This window comes from Strix aluco, chromosome 9 (genome assembly GCF_031877795.1).
Source record: "Strix aluco isolate bStrAlu1 chromosome 9, bStrAlu1.hap1, whole genome shotgun sequence".
NCBI lineage: Eukaryota > Metazoa > Chordata > Aves > Strigiformes > Strigidae > Strix > Strix aluco.
In genome coordinates, this window is record NC_133939.1 from 8,729,284 (window position 1) to 8,747,671 (window position 18,388).

The 18,388-nt window shown below is 38.8% G+C and overlaps 1 protein-coding gene across 1 annotated transcript; it reads left to right on the top strand.

The window, feature by feature from the left end:
- Positions 1 to 11,837: 11,837 nt before the first annotated feature.
- Positions 11,838 to 18,073, top strand: MRPS22 (mitochondrial ribosomal protein S22). The gene is made up of 8 exons (XM_074833666.1): positions 11,838 to 11,964; positions 12,219 to 12,373; positions 13,112 to 13,276; positions 14,485 to 14,628; positions 15,130 to 15,213; positions 16,170 to 16,315; positions 17,498 to 17,606; positions 17,894 to 18,073. The coding sequence occupies exons 1-8, from the start codon at positions 11,844 to 11,846 to the stop codon at positions 17,984 to 17,986; spliced, it is 1,017 nt and encodes a 338-aa protein (XP_074689767.1). The 5' UTR covers positions 11,838 to 11,843; the 3' UTR covers positions 17,987 to 18,073.
- The last annotated feature ends 315 nt before the right edge of the window (positions 18,074 to 18,388 follow it).

Sequence of the window (18,388 nt, forward strand, 5' to 3'; positions counted from 1 at the left end):
GTCGTTATTACCATGGAACAGGCCTTCAGCTGGAATAGGTTCTTGTGTATCATAAACTTCAACAGAGGTTTGTCATCTTTCACTAGTTATTTTTGTTATATATTTAGGAAATAATTACAAAAAAATATTATCTATCTCTTCCAGGAAGGAGAGAAAGCATAATTATCTCTTTCTAATTACTGAACTTTGGCTTCCTCAGAATATTAGCATCAGATATATTTAGCATCAAGATTTCTATGTTCACTGATACATTAAGTTTACTCTTCATTTATTTTAATGTTCCAAGGATATTTTACTGAACACTCACTACAAGACCTTCAACTGTGTCCACCCACATCCTGAAATTTTCTCTCCACCTAATCCCGCCTTATGCCATATCAGAGTAAATATTTATCTTTTTTTTTTTACAAAATACATTTCTTCCAGCAAAACTTACACACCCCATAGTATTTTCCATGTTATTTTAAAAAGCTTGTGTAGCATTGCACCATCTGTGTGTACATAAGCGTGTACACATGCTACCCCCGCCCCAGCACATACACAGAGCTGTTGTTGAAAACTTTCATTAAACCTTTGTAAAGGAAGTCCATCTGCCACAGCTCAGGATGTCCTGTTTCTGTGAGGGGCTTTGGCTATTGCTTGGCCATTTTCTCATTGAAAACATAAGTAGGAGACTTGAGAGCATTTAGTCCTGCTACTATTAAAACAATCTGATTTGGAAAGGGTGTTTTGAAGGGTTTTTCCCCACCTGCTGGGAATCCTGAGGCATGGACACCTCCTCAGACATAGCACACTTGGTTTAGTGTCCTCTGTTCTGGTGGTGCCAATGGGAAGAACAGGGGGAAACAATTCTTTCTGTAAGGATGGGATACATTCTGGTCATCGAGATAATCTTGCAACACAGCTGTTGTTCCCCAGCAATAGCTGTGTCCCTGGTTGCCTTTCAGTCCAAACCATAATGCAGCCCAGTCAGGCCTTGTGGGCTCCTGGCAGTGGTGTTCCAGCAGAGCAGGTGAGCTCCTGACCCTGCTGGCTGCTGAAAGCAGCAGTGCTTCTGTGACCTGGCCCATCAGAGCAGGTGGGCCTCATCACACTCTGACCCAACAAGGGCTATGCATGCTCCTTCCCTGTTGGAGGGAAGCAACAGAGACCCTTGGCTTCTAAACTACTGGGGACAATTTGAGGTTCGCATCCGCTCATAACATATACTTGCTTGTTTTAAGAGACTGGTTGCTTTGTAAGAGGATGGAGGCAGCTCTGTGGCTAGTTTGGATTCTGATTTCATTTTGAGTTATTGAAAGACAACCAACAAGTTCAAACATCAGGAAAATTCTTTCATGATTGATTAGTGATATTTATTTTACTTTAGTACTGCTCTCCAAAATGTTCAGTTTTAATTTTACAGTTGATTAGTCTATAAACTGCAGAGTCTCCAATCTCATTTCCACTGAGCAAGGGTTTTCCTTGCTTCATTTGGAAATAAAGGATTGTAGCTACCAGAGGTAACAGTTTACACTTACACACAGTGGTTATGAGTACCCCCAAAAAAATGTTCTCAGTGGGGACAGGTATCACACTCAACCAAATGAAACTAAATGCCACAGGGGTATGCCCTTCTACCAGGAAAAGAGGAGAGAAAAGCACAATGGGTGAAAAAAAGAAAGTGCATGAGGGATCAAAAATGTCAAAATAAAGCATCAGCGGGGAACATGGAGCAGAGAGCCCCAACAGCAAGAAAGAAACTGGGGTGGAGAAGGGTCATTAATAAAGGCCTTAAACATCTTATTCTTCCCATGCAGACTTCCTCTTCCCCACATTCTCCTCCCCTCAGATAGCCATGTTTCCAAAATGGAATGTTTGTCACAAGACAGCATTGGATGCTGCACTAGGATGGGAAGGACAAGGGGGAGAAACTGGAAATAAAATGGCTGCTCTATGCTATGCCTCTCCTTTTCAGCCTAGAAAGCAGCAATGCCTATAATAAGAGAAAGAATGAGACAGCGCTACATTCATCCTACCATCACTGAGTCCTAAGATCCAACAGGAACTAGAAGCCATTGTCAGTCCTTCAATCAGTTTCACTGGAACAGAACATGAAGCAGCCTCTTAATCCCCCTGTCCCAAGAGGCAGACACACAGCCTTCCTGTGCTGCTGAGAATACACCAGCGGGCAGAGGGAATGGAACATTCTGTGGTGTCTTAGGCATAATGTCCATCTGTAATAGTCCTGGTGGGTCCTCAGCTTTAAAAATCTCCCTCTTGTTTGTACAGCAATAATACATTGCATGCAAAATTGTACAGAGACACATTAAAGTCATATCATCATCTCACGCTTCTAAGAATTATTTCTGCCTACATTTCTGTAAGGTGAGATAATTAACTTTGCCAAACATAGGACAAAGTGAGACTTGCTGGATAAAGAGGCAGGATTTTAAAAAGTCAGGCTGTTTGGAAAAATTGAAAGGCCATTGCACAGCTAATTCAAAATTCTATTAGAATTTAAAATAATACCTAGTCAAAAGCTCTCGAACTTACATGACAGCTACCCATTAAACACTTTAATAATTTTTTTAAATTAATATATTTCATTAGGCCTAATGAAAATTAAAGTAGGAATACATACAGTAATACTTCACTTTTACTATCCATCCAATCAATCTGTATTTTAAACCTAGGGGAACTAAGAAACACAAAATGGGAAAGTGACTGACCCAGAGTCACCAAGAAGTCTGTGGCAGTTATTAACAGAACTCATCTCCTAGCTAGGAATTGGTTTTATCTTGATAAAAAGTGACCCACACAGAGTGGGGAAGGGAGAGACCCAAACCAGTGAAACAGAGGTCGGATATGAGATGGAAAAGTAACACCACACTACACGTGATTTAACTACGTCATCAAAACACCCTCGATCTTTTTCTTAAAGACTCTATGCAGGATCGGGCCCTTTTGAATAAAATGTTAGTTGTGTAAGATCAGTGTTTAAGAAACCACTTCTTTTCAAGTCACCCAAAACCAACCAAATACTGATAAACTAACAACTGTTGCACTGGTTGTCTTCAAGATGACTCTTTAGCTCAAAATAGGGGTATAAGGTTGCTGTTCCTACCTAACACCTTTTTGCTTTGACTTAGTTTTTAAAATGTCCATTCTCATCAATGTCATGGCACCGAGTAAAAGGTTATTTGAGGAGATAGAAGAGGGCAACACACTAGCTGTCATTCCTTCCTGTTCTATGGTAAGGAGCATGCTGATGATATCAGGAACTGAAAATTCTCCCTTTTGGTAGATTAATCGATTGGAGAGCTTTACAGTAGACCAAAAAATGAGCAAATGTACTCACAAGTCTAACTCATTAAGCAATGTTCCCCATGTAATTATAATGAAGGAAAAAGAAGGTTTGCAATGATTTTAGAGTGTAAAAACCGAGAATTTACACATTTTAATTGTTTTCATAATAAAAAGGCAATATTACAAATATTTTTGAAAGACGAGGACTCTTTCACGTGTTACGAGACTTTTGCTAGTCATCGCTGTGTATGACACGCAGCCACACAGTGCCATCTAGTGTTCCGTGGCCATACAGGGAATACCGTTGAGCACTTCGAAAGGATTATCCGAATTATTTCACAATAATAGACACCGATTAGTTTTGATTTTCAGAAATACAGTACTGTGTGATAAAACGATCACATCTAATAGTTGACAAGGCAGATACTATTCTGAACTACTATTAATTTTTGGGTAGTACTGAGGAAATTATTAGGAGAAAGCAAAAGAATGTCTGACTATAAAGTAAGCATCATTTAACTGTCATCAGTAGGAGATATAATCATATTTAGAGCTTATAGTATATTGCACAGAATCACATATTGTACCGGCATTTAGATGAAGTTTGATCAGGTATACCATAAAAAAAGAGATGAGAGGAGAGGGAGAAAGAGTGAACTAATTAAAATGACATTTTGCTTTAAGGGCTGAAAAATGCCCAGCAAATGCACAGTTAATATCGGACATAGTTATACAAAACTATACAGTACTGCTCTCACACTGCTCTGTTGCTCACAGTATCAGACCTAATTTTCTGCTGCCTCAGCACTCAAATTGTCCTGTTAGTTTTTGGATCTAAACTGAAACCATCCAAGAAATAGCCTACTTATTTGTAAGTATCAATCAAAAATTCCACTGCCTCCATACAAAGTAAATGGTACTTGGGTTGGAAGTAATTCTGCTGCACTGGAGCATGCAGGGAAAAATGAAGTGATCTCAGAGCTGCAGCAATGGATAATACCATGTGGATTGGCTGCATCGCAATAATATCTTGTAAGGTTTAGGAAATCTTTGTGCTGTTGCAGAGATGCAAAGGGGACAGAATCTGATTCGCTTTTCCATGCAGCATATAAGCTCCCTTTCAGAGTCAGATCCTGAATTTGTACGTGGCCCAAACTAATTTTTTAAAATCAAAACTCAGAAGAAAATCATTGACTCTGTTCAGTGACTGTCATGAAGACCAAAATGTTTCCAACAAGCAAAACAGCCCAAGGGAGGGCTTGAACAGGGGGAGCAGGATGGTCTTAGATGTTTTGGCCAGTTATAAAACTGCATCTTGAGGCTATAGTTACCTGAAACGCTGTGACACAATCTGGAGGCTTGTTGCTAATGAAATGAGAAGATCCTGCTTCCACTCTTTTTCTCTCAGAAGCTCTGGCACTCATTAGACCCCTCTGTGATTTGATTCAGCTCAATAACCTGAAAGAAAATTATTCATTGTTTCCACTTGGATAATAAGCTGAGACTGTTTATGAAAAGATATGATGTGTGTGTATGGGGTGTTTGTAAGGGAAGGAACCAGAATCAGGCAGCCCAAAATAGGGTGAATAAAAGGGAGGACCAACACATTCCCCTTTTGCTGTGCAGTTGTAAAAAAATAAATCTAGCCAGATACAAACATTTGGGCTTTTAGCTAGCACTTTTAGCTTTTCATCTTAATTTTCAGTCTACTTGCTTGCTGTAAGGTTGTTTTTCATCCCCTTCCCCAACAAGGAAAGAATTCCACGCTTTGCCTTTGTGTCTCATACACTCATCCCTCTGACAAATGGGGGCATGCTGCACACAGTGCACAGGGCAGAGTTAGGCCTGTGTTTTTTATGTTTCTGTCACTAATATTTCTCCTGGCATGCTGGGCTGTCTGCAGTTTTTTTCCATTGAAACATTTTATAAAGCCACTACTAGATCTCTCCAGCTGCCCGGCTACATTATTTATTTAGATATGTAATATGTGCCTTCATAAAGATCCAAGCACTTATTCTAGTCCAAATGTACAAACATTGACATATGTTAACGATCATATCATGTATTGCAAAATGGCATGGCTAAGCGTACAGGGATTATGGGTACACAAGGAAAGAGCTGTGGTAACACAGTGTGCAGGTTTCTACCCGTATACATAATCTCTGGAAACAAAAAGAAACATAAATGCAATCTCTCATTCAGTGCACAGCTTTAAAAGAGTTTGTAAAGAATATACATACGTATTTTGCCCCAGATTAAGCAGGTATAGCACCAGCTGAACCATTTTTGTTCATGCTGTTCTGGAAATCATCTAGTGACATCTTGTACTCTACTCAGACAGTTTGTCCAAAAATGGATGGGAGTCTTCCTATTAACTCTAGTGGGCAACCTAATAAATGTCAAGAGGTTTACTTAGAAATAAATGGTAAAAACAATCTGATAACTATTTGACCAAATTAATTCTGTGTCTATTTTTGTTTCTAGGAGTTTCTCGATTTGCTTGGATAGAAAGAAAGTAACAAGAATAGACACAACTGGAAACTGTTCTTGTGAGATACACCCTCCACTAAACAGCTGAATAACCATTTAATCTTGGACCTAAAGACAACCTTCATATCAAGCAGGTAAATAGAGTTGTTTGACTAGCAAATCAAAATACTTCTGCTTAAAACAAATGAAAAAATGTTAGATTTTAACAGCCTAATAGAAATGGCTGAGATTTAAACTGACACTAAATTCTTTTAGCTCTGCTTCTGTGAGATAAAAATATCTTCTACTTTCTGAGCCTTTTCTTTCACTTATTTGATCATGAAGAGGAGATACTGTAGATTTATGTGTTGTTTGTACTGGAGAGCACAGCTGTTTTAGCTTTTCTGTCAGACCCCCAGGATCCTGTCTTTATAATGACTTTTTTAAATGCACAGTGGGTTTGCCTGAGCAAATTTAATTTGTATTACATTCTGGACCCAAAGGAAAGAAAAAAAAAAAAGAACAAAAAAACCCCTCCAGCACCACCTTTAGAAGAGAGGGGATTTTATTTTAAATAGTGTAAAAAAGTCCTTTAGTCTAGTATGGGTAAGAAATTGGTTAAAAAAAGTTGGCCCTGTCATGTAAGCTATTTAAATATATAATAGCAAGCCAAAGGTACACATTGCCCTTATCAACAGCAACAATGAAGTAAATTAAAAAATGCATATTGTTAAATAGCAAACTACAGGAGCTTATTTCCATGAAAAATTAATTTGGGGAAAGAAGAAAGAGAAAACAAGGGGACAAGACAAATCCTAATAAATCCAGATGAATTCAAAGTAATCTAAGTTGAAAACAGGAAGGCTTAGGGGCAATATGAAGAACAATTAGGAGGTTTAAGGAAAAATAATTACATAAACCAGAAGAAGGGAACTTGTGAAAGAATCCCGGAGACAGATGGAGTATTAGAGGCAAACAGAATGTGAGAAGGGAATGGCATGTGGTTAAGAGTGGTTTTTTGGCATCACTAAACAACAAGATGGCCAGTTGTGAGGTAACTGCTCTTTAAACTGGAAAAAAATAAACAAAGAAAATTATGATAGAGACTAAACCAGTTTTGCAGAAAATTAATCTATTTAACTGTGACAAGTCATCAGCTGAAAAATGTATTCACCTACTTCAGAAAGAATTGAAGAATGAAGTGGTTGTGTCTGTTAATAAAATCAGCTATTATCAGAAAAGGTTGGAAGAAACAAAATTTTGCAGTTACCATTGAACAGGTATTAAAACCGTTTATAACTAGGATGATATGCTTCTGTGTCAGGTAAATTCATTGATATAATACTTAAAGGAAAAAACATAAAATGATACAATAGTTCTGATGAAACTTGGATAAAAAAAGCAGGAAAATCATATCTCCAGGCTACTTTGGGTGAGTGACAAAATATGACAAAGTGTAACTAGTAGACACATCTGATTTGGATTTTTATGAAGCCTTTGACAATAGGCCAGGCAATACACTTAATACACATCTAGGTTTAATCTGGACAGTCTAGGTTTCAGAATATTCTGTCAGGTGTTAGGTTTCACTGAACACCAGATAAATACAATTATGAGAGCAAGGTACTGACCACTTGGGTTAGCAACAGGAGAAAAGGGAAAAATTGTAATTAACCTTTGAATTGGAGTGTGCTATCTCCTCCAAATATCCCTGTTCCCAGAGAATGAAACAAACCAACAAATCTGCCAGGATTCCTGCTCTGTCCTTCTGCTGTGGAAATAAAGGTATCAGATACGTCCCATCCTGCTCACATCTAACAATTTGTGCCGGACACCAGATTTAGTTCACAGTGCCCTGGCGAGTGCTTGGATTCAGATGGCCAGGACTTTAAATAGTGATGGAAGGAGAGAGAGGGTAAAAACTGATTAAGAAGGGGGAAAACAACAATTACTCAAATCTTACCTTACTCTCAATAATATTGAATATTTACTATTATTTTTTTCCTGACAATTCATTTTTAAAAGATAAGTATTAAAAGAGCAGAAAGGAAGAATAAAATTTATTTGAAAAATATGGACTTAATTCAGAGCTTGCTGAAGTCAGGGAAGGACTTCCAATGGCTTTAATGGGCTTTGGCTCAAGCCCTCATAGTGTAGCAAAAAACCCAATATAAACTTAAGTGGGATTTATATCCCTACTATAAATAATGTATGTGATCTCAATTACTGGAGACAGTATTTGTATATATCTAATTTATCATTATTAAAGTGAGATTATGGCAGCTTTATGTGAGACAGAGGCAAATCAGGGTCATTACTGAGAAGAGTTCATTTACATTATCCACTATAACTGCTCAGACACTTTCATTCTTCATGTTTAAAATCTCAATCTTGCCCCCCTGTGGCCCATAGGAATATAACACACATTCATAGTGTAAATCCGTCTGAAACTAGACTGAAAATTAAAAATAAAGAGCACATATAATCCTTTTTGTTTTGTCATTTTCCCTTCAAATTTGAAACACAAATGTCAAATAGTCAAGGCACAAATAAAACCCAGAGGGACATTTGCTCTTCAATCTAAGCTTACTGTTAGCACTTGCTAAAACTGACAGCATGGAAGAAACAAGCTTGGAAGACTTTTGCATAATGTTTCACTCATTATGTTTCACTAGGGATATTTACATAGGTGACAGAAGGCAGCTGTTCATGCAGGATGAAAATGGCTACAGTTGAGCTCAACTACTTCAGTTTCAGCGGGCATCTCAGTTACTATTTGTAAAAATTGGACTTTGTCCAGCAGAACTACCCATAACTCTGCCCTTGGAGGTAAGTTTGGCCCAGCAGCTTGGGACAGAGTTTCACAGCCACATTGATCTATCCCTGCTGTCAAGTATCAAAATGAAATTTGAAAATAAACCAGCTTCAGATCTCTATATGGCTTTAAGGTAGAAAATAGGCTTTTTGATGTATTAGCAAATGCTCATGCATCATCATCATCATCACCATCATCAAAACAGCTACCCAGGGCTCTGGATGGCAATGCAAATCCATGCCTACAGACCTTAAAAGACAATTCCAGAGAAAATAATACTCTGTCCTTAAACAGAAGAAACTGGAAAAGAATTTACTTGCAGGTAATATGCCTGAAAATAGACAATCATATTACAAATGACCACACCAATAATTTTAGCAGAAAAGCCCACCCCACTCCATCTATGTGCATGGTGAAACAAAACCAACCTCATGTAATATACTATTCCTTTAAAGACTAATTTGATGACATAATAAGGTTTGTGTCACCTCTCTTACTTCAGCACTCTCTGCCTTCTTTGTGAAAAATAATTTCTCTTCAAACTAATCCATGAAGGTTTAGTAAAAAGAGCTTCCAGCCTGGTCCACTGTGTCCCTCAGAAAAACGTACCACAGGATTGCCAGATTATTTCTTATCAGGAAGAAGAGAACCAACCATTAATTTTAAAAAGGTCATGTCATCAACTGTGAACATGCACACAGCCTGACTGGGTTCACTCTCTTTCTTCTCACAGCGGCTGGATGCAGAGTTACCAAACCTTACATTTTGTATTTCTTACTGTATTTTTTCCAAGAAAGAATTCTGTCTCCCTAACGACTTTTCACTACTAATTTGACATCTTTATTATTCAGAAAGACTGGTAAACTAGAGCCCCTTATTTTAACAATTAAAAAGGCAAAGCAACAATGCAAGCTCCTAAGCTCCCCATTTGCCTTCTCTTTCCCTGAGATGTTAACCAAAATGGTTCACTCTCAGCAGCCATCTGATCCTTTTGCTCTCCTGAAACTACCAACAAAAAGGAAATTAATGCCAACTGTGGAGGTGATTTTGTATTGACACTTTTCCAATAGAATCCAGACTTAGACCACCAATGTGTTTCACAGGGGACATCCACCCGTCATCAGATGGTTGTAATTTTCCAACAGCAACTGTCCTGGGATGCATTCAAAATAGTAACAAAAGCTAAGAAAGTTTCTTTATTTCATTATCAATTTTTACACCACTGATTCTTCAAGGTGGTGTTGTCTTTTTAAGTATACCAATATAAACCATCCTACTTAAAATTACTTCAGTACAAATATTAAACCATAAATAAAATATAATCAACCTATCCAATATAAATTGATATTATTTTATAAATTATGTTAACCTGCTGTACTTCCATCTACGGTATAGTTAGTTAATATTTCCTTTCATCCCAGCAGCCAAAAGGCTAATCCTCACAGCAGCTGTTACTACTCCAATACAGAATGAATGTGAATTTAACCTCTCCTGGATATAGCCCAATAAATTCTGTTGTTTTTCTAAGCACTTCTGTGAATTAAAATGGACGTTGGCTTGCCATCCAAATTCATGAACAGGTCTGAAGTGGCTTTTAGGCAAGTCGCCAAATAACTTCCCAATTCCCTTATAGGGTATAGCTCTCTCTCCAGAGATCTTCCAAGCAAGAACTGAAAAACAACATCTTCTCCATTTCCTCAAAATTATTTTTCATTTTCTTATCATTATTTAAATAAATTATGCACAAAATTACATAAAAATAATATTAAGGGTTCATTTGCACTCTTTAATTCTCAATGATTTCAACTTAATTGTACCAATACAAATATGAGAAGAATATGCCCTCCTGTAACCTTTCTCACAATGCAAAGGCCAGGATATTGAAAAGCTTGAATATAAAATTCAAGCCAGCACATGAGTTTGGATATTGAATAAGGCTGAGGAAAATAGGAATACTCCCCAGTACAATGAAGATCTATTATTAGAAACAAATACATTTTTCAGCTGATGCTTAACTTTATTCTAATGAAAGCCAATATATGCTATAAAGTCTTTCTTTTCTCCAAAACTTCAATCTCCATTTTCAAAAGCAATGTAATTTAGACTTTGATTTGGCAAAGCAATGGACAACCCACTAAACTTTAAAACAATTGGAAATCTACAGAATTTAAGCACATTACTTGTGTTTCCATATCTTCCCTCCTGGAGATGAAATAGTTCCTGTTTCAACGGAAGGCATCAGCCAGCTTGCATGAATGCATGGCTTTGAACCTTTTAAAATTGGAAACATTCAGGGCCCCTGTACAGAGACTTGTCTGCTGAAAATAGGTTTTCTTTCTGTTTCACACACCCCTAACCACAGCCTGTAAGACTGAAATTCACAATAGAAGATACAGACCTGCTAGAGAAAATAAACTTCAAGTAATAATAAACTTTCAACCCCTTGAAAGAGAATGTTTTAAGAAGTCAGTTATTATTTTAATGAAATAACATACCCATTACAACGGCACACCCCCTCTTCACAGCCATTAGATCTGATCTGCTGTATCTATTGCATATAAAATTTAATTTGGTTTTATGCTTGAATACAGTTATTTACTTCCCTCCTTTACAAAAATGTTCAAGTTCCCTGAACAGTAGAAGGCTAAACTCATCACCACCAACAGCAGTGACTGCTTTTACCAGACTGAGGAAGCCGCACTATACAGGCACAGGTACTCCTCAGGTGGTACTTTCAGGCATGAATACTTGCTGTATTCTTTGGAATTCCTGCAGATTAGGGGCCAGACAAAAAACTTGCCACCTGACGAGACTGTCCCTTCAGTCACCATGCAAGTGACAAACTAGCAGACAGAGCCACATGAGGTTTTTAATTTTGTATGAATTACCACAGACCGCCCAAGAACCAGGGCAGTAGCTGCCTGCCCTGACCGGCATCGTACCAGGCAGCTGCTGGGGAAGTGCACCCACCTACCGCCTCGCACCTTTCCTCATCTCTCAGTAGTTGCAGTTTACCGGGGGTTTAATCGCGGCAGCGTGCATGGTGCCCTAAATTCCTCTGCTTCCCTACTACTTTGTCTTCCCACTAAGCAAGGAAACCCTCGGGAAAAGGCCCGGCAGACCGCGTTTGGTTCCCGCTGAGGCAGGTTTCCCGCCCGAGGCCGCCGCTCCGACAGGCCGCTGAGGCCAGGGGAGACTCCATGTCCCGGCGTGCCTCGAGGCGCCACTCGGCGCGCGCGACGCGGGCGGGGCGGGCGGGGGCGTGTGTAAGATGGCGGCGCTCGGGGCGTGGGGCTCCGCGGCGGTGCCCGAGCGGCTGGCGCGCGTGGCGCGCACGCTGTGGGGCTGGCGCGCGCGGCGGGGGCTCGGGCAGGACGCGGGGGCCGCGGACGGTACGTGAAGGGGGGATCCCCCCGCCCGGCCTCGCCTCATGGGCTGCAAGCGCCCCTTTACCCACCCGCGCCCTTCGTGCAGGGCGCCTGCGGTGCCCAGGGGGCCGAGGGGGAGGGAAGCGGGGCGGGGTGGGGGTGCCGGCGGGGGCGGCGTGGGGGGCTGCCTTCGCGTGAGGGGAGGGGGTGGCGGCACCGCGGCAGTCTCCTCGCCGCCCCAGCCCCGCGGGTTAACAGCGTGTGACACCCTCCCGCAGAAGGAAAAGCCGCCAAGCCGTCCTTTGCGGATGAAGCGGTTCAAAATCTGCTCTACAAAATGACAGGACTTAACCTGCAGAAGGTTTTTAGGCCGGTGAAAAGGGAGCTTAAACCGCCCAAGTACAAGTTGATGACAGAAGCTCAGCTGAAAGAGGTAGGCTGCTCTGCTCCGTTTTGAGATTTTAACTTATTTTGGTTTTAGCACAAAGTCTGTAACAGTCCATATTTCTGCTTTCTTTAATACTGCTGCTGAAAATACTTCGGTTTCGTTCCTCTGTTTCAGGTTATTTACTAAACTAGTGTGAATCAGTGTTTCTTCACTTTATATAGTTTTACTTACCCAATTTTCCTTGATTTTTATGGAATATGGAAGGAAGTGGTATGCTTTTTTACTTGAGTGACAGGCTCTCTTTCCTTATGCTTCCCAATTGTGTTAAATATATTTCTCTGAAATTTTAGCCCCAGGAATCCTTTGAATACTTTTTTTTTTCCCCTGTTGTCTGACCATGGTCCAGGATGATAAAGGGGCCTGACTTAAGCCAGTTCTTCTTTAATCACAGTCATAGCTATCTATAAGCAGTTGATTGTAGTTTATGCTTTGGGGGAAATTTACCATGGAAAAATACCTGAACTAAACTTGGCATTTTTTAGTAGTATATGTAGGTTTTAGTTTTGGAACTCCTCCAGCAGTTTGCCCAAGTTACAGTACCAGTGTATCGTTCACATGCGATTCATCTACCTAGAGATTGAATTAGTGTCTCACTTCTGAACTGCCTAAGAAAAAGATTTTTTTCTAAATTAAACCATCTGTCCCAAAATTGTATGTTAGCTTTTCAATAGGATGATTTTTTTTAATTGTCAAATTAAACTACTTTTTTTTTTTTTCCCCAAGGCCACAAAAAAAGCTATTGAGGAAGCTAAAGAAAAACTAATCATGCCCCCTGTTTTGAATGAACGAGAGCCAATTGATGATGTCTTAGCAGAAGACAAATTCCTTGAAGGAACTGAAACTACAAAATACGTGTTTACAGATTTAACTTACTCCATTCCACATCGTGTAAGTAACAGTGTATTAATTTATTTTAAGAGCTTTCCATTCTTAATTTCAAAATAAGCTTTAGGTTTTAATAAAATGTAGTTATAGCAGTTTGCAAAAAGGCTGAGGAGTTGTAAATTCAGTTTGGTACAAGGCAATACAAAGACATGTATTTCTAAATGTTTGCGATAATGATAAAATACATTCCAGTGCTCAAAAGCAGGCGTGCTGTGAGGGGGAAGCTGTGGGATAGTTAGTTAATTATTTTAAAAGCAGATGCTTGTGTATACTAGGAGTGCTGAGTTCTTCCATGCTTCCTAGAGAAGTTTTCTGTGGAATCAGATTATTTAGTAATGTGCATAGACCAAAAGATGGAGCTACTTCACAGTTGCAAAGGTCTGGTGGAAAGCTGAGTAAATGATAAATGAATTCACAGGAAAGCTGTGAAGAAACAGTTGTCAAATAGAATTGTGGAGTATAGGGATAAAGATTTATTTGTATAGTGAAACATCTAGATTGTCTTAAGTACTAGTAGTAAAAGGCCGGAAAAATTCTCCACAAATAGTTATGATTCTAAGAAATCTCCATGGTTCAAACATGCATATAGTGACGATCCTGCAAAATTAATTGCTGAGTCTTCCATCTGTTAATCCACCTGAGAGCTCTCTCCAGGAACCTGCTGTTTATTCTCCTGCCTCAATGTATTCAAAACTTCCTAGTCCCAACAAACTTTCCGGTCTGCTGCCCTAAATGTGCTTGTGAATGGATCTAAGTATATTGTTTTATTAGTTGTATTTCTTGTTTTGCACTTGCCCTTACTTGATTCTAGCACCTACCTCTGAAACAAAGTTTAAAAAGTACAAGACACTTGTATTCTTAATTTAGTATGTGTTATTAAATGCATAAAATCAGGCCAGCAGCAAAGCTAATGCCTTTCTTAGGGTATTAATGTTACCTGTCTAAACTTCAGAGCTGTAGCTTTTAGCATAGGCCCATGCACAGTTATGCCATACAGTAAAATTAAGGTGCAAATGTAGCACTTAATTAGCAGGTATAAAGGGAGAAAACGATGAATCTAGCACATAGCAACAATCAACTAGAAACTGGTATTATGAGTGTGAGTTTAGGTATAGAAGGACTTTGCCAAATGAGAATCTTTCTTGCAGTGGTTCTGTCTACAAAGAGAGAAGACTTTGGGAGATAATGCTCTTTTTTTACCTCCTTTTCAGGAACGTTTCATTGTAGTTAGAGAACCAAATGGTGTATTACGCAAAGCAACCTGGGAAGAACGAGACAGGATGATACAGATATTCTTCCCAAAAGAAGGGCGCAGAGTTATTCCCCCAGTGGTATTCAAGGATGAACACCTTGTGGTAAGAGCCTCCTGGTTTTGAAAACTGATAATTTTTACTTAATTGTGCTCTGATAGCAAAACTGTGCTATTTGGACAGAGCAGCTCTGAATAAGCCAGTCCATTTGTATGTTTTAAGCTGCCTGAGTTCTGTTTTGAACAATTGCTTATCATTGTAACTTAGTTAAAATACTTACAATAAAGTTCCAGGTTAGGGCCAGGTAAATCCTGAGTAGGTGTAAATTTTCTGTCGTACTAGAAATCCACATTTAATTGTTATGCATTGATGAAACTGTATGTTTGATCTGAAAATGTCAACAGGCATTTCAGAAAAAAAATCAAGAAACATTGTACTAATGTCATCAAGGCAGTTACTGTACTTTTATCTATTTTGACTTGTGGTTAAAGGGTTACTCACTGTGAGTGTTGCCCAGAACAGAAATGTTGTGGCCGCTCTTTTGATGTTGGAGAGTTGGAATGGTGCAATACAGAATCTATTCCTGAATTTGAATTTTTGTTTTAGACTGTGTTTCAGCAAGACCGTCATGAGGATATCCTTAACATGTGCATTGCTCAGTTTGAGCCAGATTCACCTGACTATATCAGAGTGAGTTCACTTTTCATTTTTCTAGTTAAAAAAAAAAAAAAAGGGTTAGTGAAGAACTTTAGGGTTTGTTTTGTAAACATAAGTATTATCTGGGCATCAAAGTTGTTGTTCATTTGTGTTCTTTTTTTCCCCATATAGATTACCTGTTGTCCTTGTGATGAGTCTTGGGTTTTTTTCTTGCAGAAAACAGGATTCTGTTTAAGTAACTTTCAACAGTATAGAAAGAACCACGGATGCATAAAAATAGTCTTTATAGGTATTTTTTGGTATCCAACCAGAATTGATGATAAAGACAGTAAGTGAGCACAACCAGAGTTGTGCTACTAAAGCTAACTGCTATGGTAGGATTTGAAAGGACCGGGTAGATAACTGATGAAATGCACTTCAGAGCACTGTACACACAGTATTTTTGAAAAAGACCAGGTACAAAAATATACTTCTAGCTGAAATGTTTAGGTTTGGTAACTACAGTTACTGGTGAATAGGCTAGTCTACACTTTAACACGTTTACTTCTCTTTAAGCTGTAATAATTTCTCAAATCAGCGAGAAGACAACTTCTATTAGGCAATTTTCAAAGTACCTTTTCTTCAAAGTAGAATTTCACTTCTTTGCTGTAGTATTTTTCTCATTAAAAAAATAGATTACAGCTTGACAGCAATGAAATGAAGGTTCAGAGGTTATACCCCTCCCTCCCCGAATTTTTAGTACATGGCTAGTATTTAGCTTTCTCTTGACACAAAGATGTCTGTGCCTAAGTACTAAGAATTGGATTATCTGAGTGTTAGCCTGAATTACAACATGTATAGCTTTAAGGTAGTGTGGTTCAGCCTGTGGCTTACCCCTGCACTTTAGGGAGGCCTGAAAATAGATTAAAAACCTCTCAGCAAGAGGTGGAGGGGAGAAACTGTCATCAGGCTTCAGTCATGCTGATGAAACAAACATTTTCTGCGTATAGGTTCATCATCGGACATATGATGACATTGAGAAACATGCCAAGTATGATCTGCTCCGTTCAACAAGACACTTTGGAGGAATGGTGTGGTATCTAGTAAACAGAAAGAAAACGGATGGCTTACTAATAGATATGATCCACAGAGACTTGTAAGTGGAGTTTGTCACTTATTATTTCTGCTTATCTAAACAAATAGGAAACAAGAGGTACCCTTGTTTGAAACTAGAAACAGTATTTCTCTAAGATGTATAAAAGTTTTCATTGCCATGAAATCTTAAGCTAGCTGTTCGCTATATAGATGCTGAATGGAAGCACCAACTGCAGTCCGTGAAGTTGTGGAGTATTAAGCTAGGTTTCTGCAGAAATTAGCCTTTTTTAAGTGTTGGGGTTTTATTTTTGTTTCCCATGTAATTGTCAGTACCCTTCCAGCTCTGGGCCCTATTGATCTTAAAGCCTAATAATTTCGTACTACTGAACTCAATTTTCGCTTTTGACACACTGGGTTTTAGAGTAATTCCTAAGTAGCGTAGGAACGGATAGATACACTTTCATTTTAAATGGATGGATTTCTGCAAGATATGCTGCTAAATTTATTCAAAACTCCCTGAAGCAAACCATATTGGTCAAAATGTCACTAGGAGAAATTTGTGCAATTAGCACTCCACTTGCAGTGATGGTGGCATTGAAGTTAGAAACTGTCAACAGGTAGTCAGATACTACTTTTAAATCTGAGGCTATGAAGAAATACAGGCAAGTTCATTTTGGAATACAGTTGTTAAAGGCAAAATTCAAGTATCTGGACAATTACCAGTTTGGATAATCTTTACCTGCTACCTGCCCACCTTTGGCTTATGCTTATGTTTATGTAAAACATCTGTTCCAGTTTTAAATTTAGCTGAGGGCTAGGTGTCACAAGATTTCTAATACTACTTCTGTAAAATATCCTAGTTACTACAGTCAGTGTTAGAAAGTTTCTTTGGCAAGGTTCTGCTAAATACTTGTAACTGGGTAATTAATTGTATTTTACAGACAGATTTCAGCTGTATTACAGCTGAACAGTACATCAGGCTTAAACTGCAGTATGGATAAATTTACGTACCTTACCTGGTGCACCTTGGTGTTTGCGTGCTTCTGCTCTTCCTTCCCACAAACAGGCTGCCATTGCAGTAGGTGATGGGATGCCTGTTTAGCTGTGTGTTCTAAGGACTGTATGCTCAGCGAAAGCAGAAATTTATGAATGCCTGTGGTGTGCAAAGTACACCACAAAGTATGCTTTCTCTAAATACTCTTAAGAGAAAGTAACTGCTACAAATAGGTCTTTATTTGTTTAGGCTGGATGACACTACGAGTTTAATTACACTGTATCATATGCTTCATCCGGAATGTCAGTCAGCAAAAGAAGCTAAAGAAAGGAAACTTCAGGGAGTCGATCTGATCAAGGTATGCTTTTCTACTTTAAGGCTACTTAACTACAGAAAAGAAAGCTTTTAAACAGCAGAAGCCTATTTAGTAGTCTAAATTTCTCCTTACCTTAAGAAGGAGATATTTAACTAGAACTGTTGTGCATGCCAGGTTGTTTGGGGTTTTTTTTTAAACTACATGTAGCTGCACCAGGATTTCAGTTGTAGCTGCCTGATTTACCACAGGAATGATGAAGGTTCATTATGCAATTATGCATAATACATAATATATATTGAACATTAATCTCTCTCCTGCCCTGTTTGCAGGTATTTGTGAAAACTGAGTCCCAGAAAGAAGGCTATATACAGCTGGCCCTCCAGGCTTATGAAGAAGCAATGGCTACTTCTACAGCTTCATGAAATAAACCTTAGTTCATCGTTAAGTCTTAAGTCTGTTTATAAACATGCTCTGTACAGGATTCCACAATAAATACTTCAAACAACTGACTATTGGAGAATTTTTTTTTACTAAACAATGTAAGAATCCCTACAGCAGCTTGTTATTTTCAGAAGTTCTGTAAGTGAACTTACAGCAGTCATCACAATTTTTGTTTTGAGGTGACAATATACCTAGAGTTTAACTCCTTTACTGTTGCACCTTAACTAAAGAATTGCCCTGAATTCATTTCAGTTATTGAAGTGTAGGGTCTGGACACTTTCATTTAGGAAAGTGCGTAACACCACATCCATCGCTTAAGACATAGTACTGTTCTGTTTTAGCTAAAAGACCTAAGTGTTGTCTGGAAGAGTAACTGAGCTACT

Bases quoted from the DNA above. Each gene is read 5' to 3' on its own strand.
- MRPS22 (XM_074833666.1), top strand. From the start codon at position 11,844: ATGGCGGCGCTCGGGGCGTGGGGCTCCGCGGCGGTGCCCGAGCGGCTG. The intron at 15,214-16,169 runs GTGAGTTCACTT...TTCTGCGTATAG, and splicing joins ATTCACCTGACTATATCAGA to GTTCATCATCGGACATATGA. The intron at 17,607-17,893 runs GTATGCTTTTCT...CCCTGTTTGCAG, and splicing joins AGGGAGTCGATCTGATCAAG to GTATTTGTGAAAACTGAGTC.